The sequence below is a fragment of the Zootoca vivipara genome, chromosome 12, assembly GCF_963506605.1.
Source record: "Zootoca vivipara chromosome 12, rZooViv1.1, whole genome shotgun sequence".
NCBI lineage: Eukaryota > Metazoa > Chordata > Lepidosauria > Squamata > Lacertidae > Zootoca > Zootoca vivipara.
The window spans coordinates 42,416,232-42,433,908 of NC_083287.1; the positions used below are offsets into that span (position 1 = coordinate 42,416,232).

Here is a 17,677-nt window from a genome sequence, read left to right on the forward strand (position 1 = left end):
CGCTTCAGATTGTTAACCGAGTGCCCAAAATAGTATGAAAAAATGTGCCCATAACAGCAAATCCAAGATGGAAGGTTCCCATATTCACCTAAAGAAGAGCTGGATCTTGTTGTATACACCATCAATGGAAGGGATGAACTTTCCCTTCCTTTGTAAAGAGCATAACATGTTTGTTTAAATGCTGTTCCTGTCATTTAGCCATAGCTGGTATAGTAAAGTGGCTTATAATTTGAACTGTAGCTAGTAAAGCTCCAGTTGGTCTGCTCAGCCATGAACTTACTAGGGAGTCAGGCAAGCCATTCTCTTTCAGTACAGTGAGTTGCGGGTAGGGCTAAGATGCAGCATATCACACAGTGCGTTGGACACTCTTAAGAGATAAGCTATAATAGTTATTTTAAAACTTAAGATCCGAAGTGCAAACCATAGCCATTTGTGTCCCTTTTCAAGCCTTTATAACTGATTTGACCTTTTGCCCCAAACAGGATTTTGGGGGGCAAAATTTCATTCTGGTATCTAGACTTCAGTCTGAAGAGAAAGCATGACATTGATCTTTGCAGACAGTTTAGTTGATAACATTTTGGCAGACGTAGGCTTTGATGCTTCAGCTACCTGTTTATGCATGTGATTATGGCGAATTATGGAAACAGATGAGGTGGGATGTTTGTCAGTCCTGTGCTTTTTTGTTCTAATGCGAGTTTTGATGTAGCGAGCGGTGCTTTGTTAACATCTGAATAGACTGCTGTCCACCCATCTGTGTTGCAATTTTCTCACACTGAATATGCTACGTTGACGCTGCTCCTGTGTTTATCATCAAGCTTCTTCCGCTGCTCTGCATTGTCTGTAGAATTGGTGGTGTGATTGTTGTACAGTTTACCAATTTGGCACTTGCTGATTTCAGCATTTCTGGTGCTGAAGGTTCTTTTTTTATCCAGGTTGTCATTGTGCTGTGCCTTTTCCTATAGTAGTCATTTGCCTTGTGTTGGTTCCAGGGAAGCTGCTCGTGAGTGTCGCAGGAAGAAGAAGGAGTATGTCAAATGTCTTGAAAATCGCGTGGCTGTGCTTGAGAACCAAAACAAGACTCTCATTGAGGAACTCAAGGCCCTCAAAGATCTTTATTGCCATAAAGCAGAGTAACTGGCATTGGGCAATGGACCTTTTTTTTTTTGACTAAGAATGCTAATCAAGGCATGAGATGAAGCAATTCTACAGATTGCCATGTGGCCCTTGAGGAAGGGACAGTGTGTTGCCCTTGCAATCCCAGTTGTCCTTAGGTGTTTTTGAAGAGTTGTTCTAAATTTTGGAAAGCATAATGGTGTCCATATTATATTGACCATCATCACTGCGTTTCCCTGTCCCCTCCCTGTTCCTGCCACTCCAGAAGCATGCCAAAAAGTGTTTTTGTTTGCCTTTTTTACTTCTGCTTTTTTTAGGGAGGCTGCAAAAGAATGTCGACGGCGGAAGAAAGAATATGTGAAATGTCTGGAGAGTCGTGTTGCGATGTTAGAAGTTCAAAACAAGAAACTTATAGAAGAGCTAGAAACCTTAAAAGACATTTGCTCTTCCAAGACAGACTAGTATCAATATTGAAACTGTGAACTGGCTACAGCATGTACAGATGCTTCTGCAGGCAATGTCTAGTCAACAAGAATTATGACTTTTCCTTTGTATCATTTGTCTTCTACTCCAACCTCTAACATTCCTGAAACGCTGCATTTTTGTAGATTCTTAATTGAAACTTCAGGTGTCTTTCTGATCCAGAAAGAGTCAAATGGTTAAGGCAGTGTCTGTTCCATCTTTTCAAAATGCAACAAGTGTAAGAGCTGTTCCTCTGCCCAATCTTTGCATTAATTACTTTAAATGTATAATTGTGGTTGTTCCCACTTGCACCAGTATTTTAAAGTGATCAAAGATAATGCATCCAACACAATAAAATGAAAACCACCCTAAGTATCTCAGGAAAGAGTTATATATATATATAAGTATAAATAAATAAATAAATAAATAAATAAATAAAGGTATGTTGTAATGACATACATGTATTAGAATACTAGTTTACAAATGAATTTATGGCATATTTTTATATTCATCACTTTGTGAAGAAAGTATTGTATTGCTGTCACTGAGTGCCATGGTTGAAACTAGTTTTTAAATAGAACCATGTTGGTTAAACTTTGTAGTGTTTGGTGTTTATTTGAACATCTGGCCCAGCTAAGAAATTTTAAAATTTATGCTGCATGTTATGAAGTAATTTTAGCAGACATATTTACGGTGTGTCTTATATTTCATAAGCCACCTCCAGAATTGTAATGCAGGGATTTAAAATCTGCTCATGCATGGGCCCACTATTTGCACAAAGACTACTTGTAAATAATACTGGCGTTGGTATTTTTAAAGGTCTGTGTCATACCAATGATTCCCTTGTCATCATCTTCCAGGCTAAGCAATCTTTTTTAAAGGGTATTTCACACAACGTGCACAACCATGGTTGGTCAGCTCTACTCGGTGGCTGTTGCCTGTCAAAATCTTATTAAAATGCCCAAAGTGGGAGGGGATTTTTACTATTTGAAATGTGCTGTGGATGTAAACCACATTTGCTGAAGGTGATTTATTTCTTGTCCATCTAATCAATAGAAGTACAAAGTGTTTCTCTCCACTGCCATCCTCCGTGCCCCCTTCATTTGGCTATATTGCTTTGCAGTTGTGTGACGCTTCTCTCTTTCTCTTGTGTTTCCTCATGGCCTCCATTCCCACACCTGCTTAGCTGAAGCAGTGTTTCCTTCTGATGTGGAGTTCTTTAACGAGAAAGCACATATAGACATCGAGCAACTCTTCAGGAACTGTGTACACACCACACATTTAAAGCACATTTACTCCCCACCCCCCCCCCAAAACAGAATCTTAAGAACTTTGACTTGTTGAGGGTGCTGGAGATTGTAATTCTATGAGGGGTAAGCTACAGTTTATCCAGATATGCTTTAAACATGAGATGTGTTTGCAGCCACAATTGCTGTCACAAACAGGAGCTGGGGGGGGGGGATTTCCTTTTGCATGAACATAGCTGTGCTTCCTTTCCCTGTGATAGCATCCTTGGGCAACCGGATAGAGTAAAATCACAAAAGACTTTGCAAACAAATATTTTGAAAAAAGAATACTGGAACAGATTCATTCCAAGCACTTTTTTAGATGATGAACTGTGGATATGTCCTGTAATTAAAATGAATTGAAGTTTATTCTTCTGTTTTTTTTTAAATGAAATAAAAACAGTAAACAACAAGTACCAATTCTGCCATTTTGATGATGGATCTGCTAGAAGAAATTCTTCTAGTTGGCTGCCATTTGCTTTTCAGAAGATAGTGGAAAATAGATATCTGGAGCACTTCTCAAGACTTCAGCTCCTCACATTTGGCAAAAAAAAGAAAAGAAAAGACCTGTTTCTCAGTTCTTTTAAAGTATATTTGAAGTGCAATAAATATGTCATGGTGAGGTAGGTGCTTGTTGCTTCCACTTAACAAATGGTAAACTTGAAGCTGAGAAATTGCAGCGTGTACAGGCCTAGTCAATGGAAACTTGGAAGGAGACCCTGGAACTCCTGTCTTTTGCAAACAGGTTATTCAGACAGCTCGGTCCCAGCTCCTGCCAACCTAGCAGTTTGAAAGCACGTCAAAGTGCAAGTAGATAAATAGGTACCGCTACAGCGGGAAGGTAAATGGTGTTTCCGTGTGCTGCTCTGGTTCGCCAGAAGCGGCTTTGTCGTGCTGGCCACATGACCTGGAAGCTGTATGCCGGCTCCCTCGGCCAATAACACGAGATGAGCACCGCAACCCCAAAGTCGGTCACGACTGGACCTAATGGTCAGGGGTCCCTTTACCTTTACCTTTATTTAGACAGCTACTACAGGTTGCTTCAAAGCAGAAGGGCTTGGTAAATGTTTTATGTGCCATAGAATCATAGAACTGTAGAGCTGGAAGGGACCCTGAGGATCATCTAGTCCAATCCCCTCCAAAGCAGGGATATGCAGTTTTCCCATATGGGATTGAACCTGCAACCTTGGCATTATCAGCACCATACTCTAACCAACTGAGCTATTCGTGGAGTTAACTGGCCAGCAGCAAATTGTTGGTACATGTAGTTGTTCTAGAGGTTTATTGGAAGGAATGCCTTATCATTTCAAGTTCACAGCTCTACCCAGACAAAACAACAGGCAAGGGATGTGGCAGTTAACCTTCAATAAAATAAAGCACACACTGTTGTTAGAGAAGAACAAAATACTTGCTTAGAAATAGGGTACTAAAGATGTAATGAATATGTAATTCTTGAAAAAGCTTATAGAATTGGTATGTAGCTTTTGTTACGGTCTCAGTAAGATTGATAATGATATTCATAGTAAATAATAAAGGATTTTGTCTGTTTCCACACTATTTTTACCTACAGTTTTACTAACAGGTGCTCCTAGAGGTCAGACGTCTTACATTTTAGTAAAAGCACACGCGAGGAGGATTCCAATTGTTCCCCGTTTTTATAGAAATGTTTGTCCCCATGTGTGCTCTGTCCTTTAACCTCCTCTAGCCTCCCACTGATCCTGTGAGGTAAGTCATTTTTTCCCTGGTTTTGTTTTACTGAGAAACATCACCAGCTGCGAGTTGGTAACTTATCCCAAAGCCACCTGATTTCAGTCTAATGTTCTAAATGCTACGTTTAATTTGATTTCACCAGTGAGAGGAAGTAGGTCTTTCCTGTACAGGTGACTGCTTGATTCTGGTTCAGAAGCTGCCGGGTCTGTCCTCATCAGCATTCTGTTGTAGCAGGATTGCAGCTCCTAGTGTATAGGGTTTTGATCCTGGGTGTTTCCTATTCATTCCCAACATGTTCTTGCCATTGCACATCACACATCTTTGGTCACCGATGACTAACACAGCTGCTGGCACTAGGAAATATGACTCATGCAGATTTAACAGAGAGGGCTCTAAATCAGGTTAACTGCATCTTGAAGTCTCTTTAAAATCGGTGGCAACAACAAGGGAAAGGAAATGCTGTTACCCACTGAGGCTTTTCCTGCCCTTTTAATGACTGCTGATTGTGTTTGATGTGGGTAGCTCAACACAATGATGGTTTGGCTATTGATGTCACTCTTACATCTTTGTTTTTTCCCAGCCAAGATGTTGTTTTGGCATGTGGTTCATTGCAGTTTGAGGGCTTGTAATTTCTATGATCTGCTGTCTAAAGGTTTGCGGTGGCAGCTGCAACCCCATTTTGAGGCTCACCTTCTGAAATATGGTCAGGTTTATGGTGCTGGATCAAGAAGCATCAGACGTATTCGTGACACATGTTAAAAAACCCGCCTGAGTTGGGGAGAGAAGCGTATGACGCGAGAGGGTGTTCTACTAACTTAGGAAATGTAGAAAGTGCACATGTTATAATTTTGTACTTCTTGCCAAATGTCCCAGTGGCATTAGTAACCATAATAACTTTTATGTAGGCAAAATGCTGTGGTTTATTCAAAGTAAGATTAAGTTTTCAGGCCAGATAATTTTATTATATTTGAGGATTCTATGTGGCTGGGATCTTAAATCAATCCCACGGACATAAATAAAATTGGGTCAGTGTGATTTGGATCACTGGATAAAGGCCACTTTTATATCATTGCCATTGCTAGTTAGCACTGCATACATAAAAACCTAAGAACCCAGCTGGGTCAGTTGAAAAGTTCCATCTGGACCAGAACCTTGTTTTTCAGAGGCACCAACTTCTGGGAAGCCCACAAACTGAGCATGAAAGCAAGAGTACTCTCCCAGCGTCTGTTCTCAGCAACTGTGTCAGCATGTAATGCTAAACCATGGTTTAGTGATATGTGGACAAAACTACATTGAGGCAAGTGTTTGACTCATGTGCTCCTTTTCACGTGCCTGGGAGGAGAGCTTCAGCACAGTTTAGTTTAAATTTTTACAGCATCTCGACTTCGACAGTGTGCACACTTCTGTTTACTATGCGCTCACTGCATTTCCAGTGCTGGGTTTTTAACCTGTGTTCACACAATTTAATACATGTTAAACTATTGGCTGCAACTGCATTATGTGCCAAAGCAGGGAGAGGCAAATGTGGACCTCGATTGAAGTGCTTTGCCGTGGCCTGTTTAAGGATTTCTCTGTAGCCAGGAGGGCTAGGATTGCCACACCCACACCCAATGTACTTATTTTTGGGGTGGGTGGGTAATGAGATACCTGGGATTACAGCAGCAGCCACCAGGCTATATAACAGCAGGGGTGTTTATTATGAATACAATATTGATACGAAGTTACAAGTATTTCATGTGTTAATGAATTTGGTTTGTATGCAATGACAGAAACTTCTTCAGCTTTACTGAAAATCTATTTTGCTTCTCTATTCTGGAAGAAGATGCTCTCAGACATGCAAAAAGCTTATATCCTCTCCCAGAAATTCCAGTAAAAGGTATTAAAGATACCAGCGATCAGCATTTTAAAATGATTTTAGTCTAAAATGCCCTTCTTTGCAAAGAAGTGTTAACAACAACAACAACAATTTATTATTTATAACCCACCCATCTGGCTGGGTTTCCCCAGCCACTCTGGGTGGCTTCCAACAGAAATATTAAAATACAATAATTTATTAAACATTAAAAGCTTCCCTAAACAGAGCTGCCTTCAGATGTCCTCTAAAAGTCTGGTAGTTGTTTTTCTCTTTGACATCTGGTGGGAGGGCGTTCCACAGGGCGGGTGCCACTACCGAGAAGGCCCTCTGCCTGGTTCCCTGTAACTTGGCTTCTCGCAGCAAGGGAGCCGCCAGAAGGCCCTCGGCACTGAATCTCAGTGTCCGAGTAGATAGAACGATGTGGGTGGAGACGCTCCTTCAGGTAATGAGTTTTAAAACATCCCCCGTAGTTGGTATTCCTGTCAATAGCTGTTGAATGGCCATGCATTTGTATGAAGAAATGGGTCTTAAGATGAGTCTCTGAAAAAGTTATGTCAGATGCCCTTCAAATTCATATGCTGGTAGTTGAAATTTTAAGGGCTCTTCAAGAATAACTATTTAATTTACTTCACCCTCTGACTTGTCCACATATTTTAAGATTGAAGTGAACAGCTCCTGGTAAGATTGAAGTGCTGTTGATACATATGTCTTTCATCCTTTGATACATCACGGTCTGCTTAACAATAGCATTTTTATCTCTGATGTTCTTTCACAATTCTCTGACAAAGCCTTGTGAAACTTTCAATATTAGTTGTACAATGCCATCTTGTGGGCACAGGGAGCCTAAAATATAGATAAAAGTGTACAGGTGAAGAATTACTGGTAAAAGGTCAAAAATGTAAACGTCAGGGTGTACTTCGTCAAATCTCTGAAAGTGGTAGCTGTATACTGAGAATAGGTAAGACTTTTGATCTCAGGACTGTGTTGTCAAATTTAACATAGACATTGTACTAAAAGAAGCAACGGCAACTGTACCCAACATACACCACACGCACACACACTCCCGCTCTCATGTATGCATGCATACATTTTGTGATGCAGATAAAGAAATTTACTTGTATCAAATACAAGAAATCTGCTTGATGGGAATTCCAGTTGCTACCCTGTGACAATTGGGGATCTAAGTTTCCACATTCTCTGTTGAACAAGCATTAGCCTAGGACATTGTGGAGCAAAGGCAGCTAGCTTGAAATGTGATACACCCATTATATCTATGACTCAGTTATCTCATACTGCTTACCAAGTATGCAGGTATTTATTAGAAACAGGATCCGGCAAATAATCCGATTCCAAATTGCCTGCTTTTCCACCCTTTACAGTATGTTCCGGTATATTACCTGTAATTAAAATTCCTCTCAGCTAGAGAGCATTATAACTGCTCATCAGCTACACGCCATAAAAGGGCATGGCACCAAATGAAATAATAATCCCTTTTCCATATTAGGATGTTTCCTTGTTGGAAATATTTGGTTGCATTTTGCTCTTTCCATAGACATAGCTGTGAGAATATGCTATGTTTCCTTAATTTCCTTCTATACCTAAATGTGTACCCTGTTCTCCCTCAGCAATAGGATTCATTGTTTAAGAATATTTCTGAATTTTGTAATGGATATTTGGGTTTAATTTGGCCTAGGTCCACATAGGCTAAAAATTAACTATTTTGGAGATTTATGGTGTGCCTTTCCACTGAATAATTCTTAAGGCAGTTTGCAACAGGTTGCATTAATACTGGGCCCCCTCCCAAGCTTACATAAAACCTCTATGTACATAGCTTCTCGAAGCAATAAAGGAAGTGTATGATGATTTGCAATTTAATGCACATCTTTAATATCTCTTTCATTTCCTGTCGCAATAACACATCTAGGCCCAAACTAACTTTAAAAAAAGGAATCTGTGTCTTTAATTCTCAGCTCCACTGACTTATGAAACCAAAGTTTGCAGCCTAATAGAAAAACATTTAGCAAAAAAATAGCATTTGCCAACAGATTCATCTCAAGAGGATCACTAGAGTTAAAGTGGCCCAAGGTAAAGACCAAAACAACAGCAACACCCTGATGGTAAGCGTCATCATCTTTTAAACATGGTTCCCATTATTTTGACACTGAATGCTTCCTGAATGAAGGGTATTGTATCTGTGGATAATTTTGTGTGCATGAGAATTTCTGGGCATATGCAATTGTTCATGGCGATGTTCTTCTTTCCAGTTAACCATGTATGGGTCAGTGTTGGCATGAATGTGTGATAACAAATTATCCACTGCTGATAGTTGTCAGAAATGAAATAATGAGTAATGAACTCTGAAATGCAATATACTAACATGGCCTGAGAGCAGTAATACCCCCATACATTAGGGGAAAGGTTTTTAGGGAAGTGGCTGAAGGCCAAATTTGTGACATCACAAAGCAACTGGCCCGCTATTCAACAAGTTAGGCTAAAGTGTTTCTATAACGCTGATAGGAAGTGTCTCAGCAACTTTCACCTCTTCCACATGAATGGGGAGATGGAACCAGAATAATTGGTAACTAGGGAATCCCCTGCACAATTATGTGAAGTGAACTGCTGGAATTACTAGACTCTTTGATTGCAGCTTGGCCAGAAGTAACTGAGGTTGCAGTCCTATACACCTGAGAGTAAATCCCATTAAACAATGGGGCATGGTTCCGAGCAGATGCAGATAGGGTTGCGCCGTGAATCTGTTCAGGGCATGCTCCAGCCAAAGTTAAGCATTTTTAAGTTCTGCTGATTTCATGGGATACACTTAAGCATGTGCTTAGCTGCAGTTCTGAAAGTGTTTTGCCTTAAATACACTTAACTTTGACTAAATTGTGCTCTATGTCAACCTCTGGCCTTCCAGATATTGGTTTGCATTTGATAGTCGTTTGCATTGAAACCGCTGCTAAAATAAAGGAGAAAGCTCCATTTTAGCAACAGTTTCAACAAAAACTTTGGCTGGTAGGTGGGACAACCCACCAATTGTCAGGTGTTATCATGATATCAGATGGTTGACAGGTGGGTTGTGCCATTGACCTGTCAATGTTGCCCCATAGTATGGAGACAAAGATCTGCCTGGAACAAGAAGGTTCCTAACCCCTGTCTTAGAAAGTATGCAAGTAATCCTTGGTCTTACTTGCTTGCAGAAACCAAGGGTTAAATATAAACTATTAACAGATGATAAAGAAAGAGGGGGCTTCTTTCTGCCAGATCTAAAATTGTATTATGAGGCATCTTGTCTCTGCTGGCTAAAGGAATGGATAACTTTAAAAAACACAGAGATATTAGACCTTGAAGGTCATGACAACAGATTTGGATGACGTGCATATTTGTGGTATGAAAAGACCAAACTGCATAACGGTTTTTAAAATCATGTAATAAGAAAAGCAATCTATGGTGTATGGAAAAGTATAAAAATTTGTTGGAACAGAGAACACCATGGTGGCTTTCTCCAATAGAAACGATATCCTTAAAAAAGGTTAATGCAAAAGCTGAATGGGCAACTCACTGAGGGAGAACAACAATTGAAATTAAAAAGCATGGAAGAAATAGGACATTTAGTCACAGATTGGTTGCAATATCATAAAGTTCCAACCAGGGAGGAGTGGCTGATGAAGATAATGGACTATGCCGAAATGGTGAAATTGACCGGGAGAATCAGAGACCAGGATGAGAAGAAGTTTAGGAAGGAATGGGAGAAAATTACAGTCTATTTAAGAGAACATTGTAAACAGCTTAAAACTTTGGCAGGATTAGAGTAATACTTGTAAAAGACAAAATATAATGGAAAAGTTAATAATAGATATAACAAATTGGGGGAAAAGGATAAGCTGAAGAAAAAATGATTGGCAATGAAAACCAGAGAAGGGGGGTGGAAAGCCAAGGGATTCTGAGAATCCTAAATGTGTTTAAATTGAAATTTGTTATGTAAAATTTAATAAAAATATTTTTAAAAGAAAAAGAAAAAAGAAAGTATGCAAGTAAACCAGGAAAGGTAGGGACAGGGTCATAGCTGAGCACTTGTTCTGCATGCAAAATGTCCTGGGTTCAGTCCCTTGCATTGCCATAACAGCTGGGAAAGACTCCTAACTGAAACCCAGGGGAACTGCTGCCAGTCAGTGTTGACATTACTGAGCTAGATGTAGCAATGGCCTGGTTCAATATAATGCAGATTCCTGTCCCTTGTTTGTGTACGTTCTCCACACACCCATGTGAAGGTGCACCATCACCAATGCTTGTTTGTGCTCTCTGCTGAATTTGCATGACTTGCTGTTTATAATCAGTGCCTCAAAAAACAATGAACTGTCAAGCTGCAATGGTCATGTGCGAACGGCAATGCAAAATCTGTGTGGCAACTGAACACAAAATGATATTCCAGATTAAAGCCACCAGAGGGAGCCAAACTTATTCTGAATCTGGGGAAAGAACTTCTGTCCTCTGTACTGTATCTCTCAGACAGAAGTTTGAGACTTCTAGGCAGCACATGAATGATTTGGGTGTGTTAGCGCCAGTAAAACTGCATCAACTTCTGATTGCTTTGTCTTCAGTTTATTGGCAAAATCATGGGTAGGCAAACTAAGGCCCGGGAGCTGGATCCGGCCCAATCGCCTTCTCAATCCGGCCTGCAGATGGTCTGGGAATCAGCGTGTTTTTACATGAGCAGAATGTGTGCTTTTGTTTAAAATGCATCTCTGGGTTATTTGTGGAGCATAGGAATTCGTTTTTTTCTCTCCCCCCCAAAAAAAATATATAGTCTGGCGCCCCACAAGGTCTGAGGGACAGTGGACTGCCCCCTGCTGAAAAAGTTTGCTGACCCCTTTGTGTAAAGTTGCTTTCCTACCTGTACGGTGAGAGCCAACACCTTTTCCTGGGCACTGTGAATACAGCAAACAGATGCTTGCAGTACTATCATGCAGCCCACATTTCAAGGAGCTTAACTCCCTGTTCAGTAGACACTTGGTGTCAAACCTGGTTTTGCTACTGGGGAAGATTAGATTGCCCTGAGATTAGAACTATTCAACCTTGGGAAGCCAGTTGTATTTGGGACTACATCATCCCTGACCATTGGCTAAACTGGATGGGGATGGTGACAATTGTAGTTTAATAATATCTGGAGAACATAGGCTGACTTCGGGAAAGGACTTACAAAAATAACTTTGGGTGTGTGAGCAGTGAATGATCTGGGAGCACAGAAGCTGTAGCACTACTGAGAATAGTTCCTCTTTATTCTATGGTAGCCATACCTCATGTGCAGCACTGTGTCCAGTTCTCAGTGCTTCACTTTTAGGGCCCCTTAAAGCAGCTGTGGGTTAATCCACAGAGTCTAGGGCTTGCTGATCAGAAGGTCGGCGGTTCGAATCCCTGCAACGGGGTGAGCTCCCGTTGCTTGGTCCCAGCTCCTGCCCACCTAGCAGTTCGAAAGCACATCAAAGTGCAAGTAGAAGTGCATGGAAAGCAAGTGATGAAAGCAGGTTGCTGTGTACATTACAATTACTGGCTCCAAAGTCCATTCCAAACTATAACAGAAAGTGATGTTGACATAATCCCTCTGTCGGCTCCATCCCAGTATGAGAGGTACCCTATTGACAGGTAGGTTGCCTAAATGTGAATCTCAACCATACAAAGTTCTGAGATGTGGACAAATGTATTTGCTAAACTATTCCACCCGCCTCTGCAGCCCTTAAAACCCATGGATCTTTCCTGAGAACCATGGACTTCCTAATGTTTATTTTAAAGAAAGTTTGGCAACGCGGTGGGCATGTGAGTGACAAAATGAAGATTTCCAGAGGGGTAGCTGTTTTAGTCTCTTGCAGTAAAAACCGAATCCTGTTGAACCTTCAAGACTAACACATTGATTGTGACACAGATGTATGCTGTCACCTTTGTGAAAACTAGAGTTTAAGTAGAAATAATCCTTAATGCCTTGTTTTTCATAGTTCATTTTGTAATGTTGTTAAATCCTGAAGCATAAAACACATCTACGTGATGTAGTCTGGCATTTCTAATATTAACACAAGGTTCTAATTCATTTCTTACCTGCCCCAACCCTGCAAACTAGCTTCACTATGTTACTAAAGGCTGATATTGAGTTTTCCATCATTGGTTACTTTGGCAGTTCCAGTTGCTGGAAACCTCAGAAGGGGATAGTGCTTTTTGTGTTCAGGTCCTGCTTGTGGGTTTTGCACAGATACCTTGGTGGCCACTCTGAGAACAGGAAGCTGGACTAGATGGGCCATTGGCCTGATCCAGCAGGTCCTTCTGTTCTTCTGTTCATCGCTGAGAGCTCCCGTTAAAGAAGCACAATTTTTGTCCAACCAAATTGCAGCTTCTCACAGCAACACACAGGTAATAATGGAACTCTGCCAAGGAACATCCGCTTTGCCTTACTGATGTTACTGAATGAAGCTACTGCAGCATCTTTTCTAGGTTAACCCCGGTGGATTCCTTTAGCATGCCAACTCATTTGATTTTATTGATGTGAGAAACAACTTACTAAATGATTTTAATTATACATCAGGACAAGGTGGAATAGTGAGTTATGTGGGTAGTATAAACCCTCCGGCCAGAATGTTTTGTGTTGACTAAGAGGTTTTCAGTAATTTTCTGGCAGGGCACTAAAACCATGTTTAATGGTCCCCCTGAGCTTCATGTTATGTTTGGCTAAGATAATATGAGATTACTGCCTGTTTTGGAAGTCCTCTTTGTTAATCGACATTTTCCAACGTTCTCTCAATTCACTTGATTAATTAAATGCAAATCTTCTGGTTTTAACTTGCAGCAAATTTAGGACTTAATCACACACTAATACTGGCAGGATTACTCCAAACGATGTCTACACAAGTGCCAAACAGCCAGCTACAGCCATGAATAACTTGGATGGCTTTAAATGTGGTTTACACAAACCCATGGAGGACAAAGCTATCAGTGGCTGCTACCTCAAGTGTCAGAGCCAGTATGTCTCTGAATACCAGTTAGTGTCCTGCTTGGAAGCTTCGTATGGGTGTCTGGTTTGCCACTCTGTGAAAGGGATTCTGGACTAGAAAAGCTTTTGATATGATCCAGCACAGCCCTTCCCATGTTTTGACCAAAAGGGGCAAATTGATAGAGGAATAAAGCATCTAAACTAGGGATGGGAAACTTGTAGCTCTCTAGATGTTGGGTTTCAACTCCCATCAGTCCCAGTCTTCAGGGCCAGTGGTCAGATACGATGGGAGTTGTATTTAATCCACATATGGAGAGAGACAGTTTCCCCATTCCTCATCTAAAAAGAGACAAAAAGTGCCAGGAGAGTGTTGTGTGCCTGCGAAACCTATCACCTTCCAGATGTTGCTGGACTACAACTTCCATCATTCCCTAACCATTGGCTATGCTGTATGAGGCTGATGGGAGCTGGCTGGAGTCCAACAACGCCTGGAGGGCCATACATTCCCCAATCTTGCTACAAGGAGAGAGTGAACATCTCCCTTTGATGAACAGAGATTGAGAGGAGGTCTATCAACATCCATGTGGCATGGTAACAAAATGGAACTTCAGAATTCAGAAGCAATGTACAGTATCTATGAATACCAAGCACTAAGAACAAACCAAACCAAGAGGAAGACTGTTACCTGCCTGTCTGTCTTGTAAGCATCTCAGAGACTGGCCAGCAATGGAAACTGGGTGCTGGACTACATGGACTTTTGGTCCAATCCAGAAGGGCTGTCCTGATATTCTTCCAGTTTGTTCCTTGGGAGCATCTCATGTCTTGATTTAGCACTTTACTGACCCCAGGGTGACTCAAGCACCCTTGGTTCATCTCTCGCTGATGGGACTGGTTGGCAGTATGAAGCATGAAAAGGGGAGCCAAACTTAATCTTTGCAAGATTAGTTAATATCTGATGAAGTGGTATCTAGTTCAAAAAGGCTTATGCTACAACAAATCGATAAGCCTCTAAGGTCCCATGAACGAGACTCCCCCCCCCTTTGAGCTATGAGCATTGTTAGCAAGTATTGATGGTGAATGCTTTTAGTTCAAGGGTAGGCAACATGGGGCATTCCAGACATTTGGACTACAACTCCCATCAGCCACAGCCAAGATAGACAATGGTCAGGAATGATGCCCTTTCAAATGTGTTGGGGAAGGGGGAATTTCTAGTTAGTTTTGTTCCCATTTTTTATCATGTTGTGCTTTTTTATGTTGTGAATTTTATGCTGCGAATCGCCCTGAGATCTATGGGTATAGGGCGGTATACAAATTTAATAAAAAAAACAGCTCCCCCGCTGTTGTAGTCCACATTGCACCACATTTGACTACCCTCACATCTAGTTTTAACTGTGCTTTGGACTCTTGCTACTGTAGACCTCCAGATGCTGTTGGACTACAAGTCCCATTGTCCCTGACTACATCTAGAGGGCCTCAGGTCCCCCATCCTGCTTTAACCTGACACAGCCAGCCGCTGCTCTCTCTTGTCCTTCTCTTACACTCTAGCTGCCTTGTGCCAGTGTTTGCAGTGTGTGTGTGTGTGTGTGTGTGTGTGTGTGTGTGTGTGTGTGTCTTTGGCACTGAGATCGCTGCCTTCTTCCATCCTGATGACTTGACGTTTTCATAGCTATAATTATCCAGTCATAGTAGGCTTTAGTGTTTATTTAAAATGGTGGGAACTACTGCCTCCCTACCCCCACGAGAACAATAAAAGCACTTTCAGAAGGGAAATGTAAGAAACCAAACCAAGGCACAAAAACAAGCTGTGCTGCCATTAAACAGTTTCCCATCTGGAGTGCTTGCGTGACATACAAGTGTCAGGCTGTTCTGTTCCAGACCTCCTTGCCTGTTTCATCTGTCGTAGCTAAAAGGCCCGATTCGTTATTCTTATTTCTGCAGAAGGATTATTTAATTTACTGCAGCATCCACATTCAGTGCAACCGTCTCAACCCCACCATTTAGTCTTGCTAAAAACACCTCAAAATTATCCATGCTAAAAAATAAAAAATTTAAAAAAATAGAGCAACAAATCACACTGCAACAAGAAAACACAGATTTGGTGCCAAAGGAAGTGCATTATGCAAATAAATAGCAGAGACTTGCAAAAACTTTTCGTTTGGGTATTCTGTATGGATCGTCTTGCATCTTCAGGGGAACAAAGGACCTCTCACACCACCCCTTTGGTCAAGAAATGGATTGCAACATTATCTCAAATAATAAGTATCTGCATTTTATGCAGATAGAGGATGAGGTCACCTCTTGAAAAATGGAACCCAAACTTAGGGCCAGGCTGCATTTGCCACTTCCAACTGTCGTGCTACAGAGCTGTGGCCAAGAATCTGTAACTACAATACTCATTGCCCCTGAAGATGTGGCTTGTCTGCTGGTTACGGGATCATTTTAGGAAACACATCGTATCTGGAGCCTCTCAAAGAGAATCCAGCACCTTGCAGCTCATCTTCCAGTTCTTCATCCTCCCAACTGCTAGGAAAGGTTGGCCATATGAAAGACACTGAGCTAAATGAGTCAATGGTCTGACTTGGTATAAGCCTCAGAACAGAGGAAGCTACCTTACACCGATTCAGACCCCGGGTCTGTTTAACACAGTATGGTCTACCCTAAATGACAGTAGCATACTCTTCACCATTTCTCTGTTGAAAATAGGGGCATCCTATTCAATATTATTATTATTATTAATAAACTAATGAATAAAACTATTTATACCCCACCCAAACTTCAAACATACATTGAAACATGAAAGATTTAAAAATTTTCCCTATACAGTGGTACCTTGGTTCCTGAACGGCTGTTGAACAAACCAGTAATTGTTCCGGTTTGTGAACGTTTTTCAGAAGCCGAACATCCAATGCGGCTTCCATGGATTCTGATTAAGTGCAGGAAGTTCCTGCAACCAATCAGAAACTGCGCCTTCGTTTTTGAACGGTTTCGGGAGTTGAATGGACCCCCGGAACGGATTAAGTTCGAGAACCAAGGTACCACTGCACAGGACTGCCTTCAGATGTCTTTGAAAGGTTGTATGTATAGATATTTATCCTCCTAGCTTGGGGATCACATAATGCTGATGAAAATAGGGACATCCTAGCATGCCCTCCAACATTTCCCTGATGAAAATGTCCTAAGGAAAAGCGGGACATTCCAGGATCAAGTCAGAAACCAGGATGGCTTCTGTAAATCCCAGACTGTCCCTGGAAAATAGGGACACTTGGCGGCTCTGCAGCAGCCAAATCTTTAAGGTTTCACCTTCCTGAGTATTGAACCTGGGACCTTCTGCATGCAAAGTAGGAGCTCTGCCCTTGAGCTACAGTCCTTACCCAAAGAGTATGTTACTGTGTGCCAATGTTCCTCGTCTCTTGTGCCCAAATCATGTGGCTTCAAGCAAGGCAATAGAGTGAGCAGCGAGCTTTATGCCGCCTCAAGGTTTTTGTTTTGAAGTCATGCTTGCTTGACTGTTAAAATTGTAGGCAGATCAAGTGGGAGAAGGGAAAATCTGTAAGGCTTTTGGAATCGCCACTCATTTGCAGCTATAGCTGAAACAGTGCATAGCTACTGTAAACAGAAAATATTGTGTGTTTCTGCTATCATTAGCCTTGTTTCAGTGACAAAAGTTAAGCTGGAAGTTTCAGGGTCATTGTGCTGCCCTGCGATATTCCCATGTGTCTCTGGCCACACTTCAAAACAAACATGCAGTTAGTGTTGCTGGTGTTCAGGATGGAGAGAAAGGTCCTCTCCCTCTCACCCACAGATCCAGTCTGGATCACAGTTGATGCATGATCCACTCCCTCCCAAGAATACCCATTGCTGGGAATTGCAGGTGTGCTGTTGTGCTCAGGCCCTGCTTGTGGCTTTTCCATGGGCATCTGGTTGGTCTCTGTGGAAACAGGATGCTAGAACGTACGTTCTTTCATATATGGTGGACCTGTAAAAGGGTAAAAGAGTATAAAGAGTATTGGGAAAAAATTCATAATGAATTGAAAAAAATGTTTTCAAATTCTTTTCCAAAACACCCCCCCATGGAGTCCTTTTTGTTGGGGATAATACAGATGGAAATTCCCAGGTGTCAAAAAAGGTTATTTATGTATGCCACTACTGTGGCCCATGTTTTGTTAGCCCCCAAATGGAAAGTGAGCGAGGTCCCAACTAAAGAAGAATGGCAACTTAAACTGATGGAATACGTGCAGCTTTCAGACCAAACATATAGAATAAGAGAACAAGAAGAAC

At 41.4% G+C, this 17,677-nt stretch overlaps 1 protein-coding gene across 7 annotated transcripts in view; it reads left to right on the forward strand.

Annotated features, from left to right (window-relative positions):
• The window catches only part of CREM (cAMP responsive element modulator), a 36,013-nt gene extending 31,595 nt beyond the window's left edge, over window positions 1-4,418 (forward strand). For 5 of the 7 annotated variants that reach the window (XM_035129410.2, XM_035129412.2, XM_035129411.2 and 2 more), the window contains one exon: window positions 990-1,568. In XM_035129410.2, coding sequence (XP_034985301.1) covers window positions 990-1,134 — 145 coding nt within the window. In that variant the 3' untranslated portion in view covers window positions 1,135-1,568. Of the gene's footprint in view, window positions 1-989 lie in introns of all 7 variants that reach the window. The other 2 variants (XM_035129409.2, XM_035129414.2) reach the window with 1 other exon arrangement.
• Window positions 4,419-17,677: the final 13,259 nt, after the last annotated feature.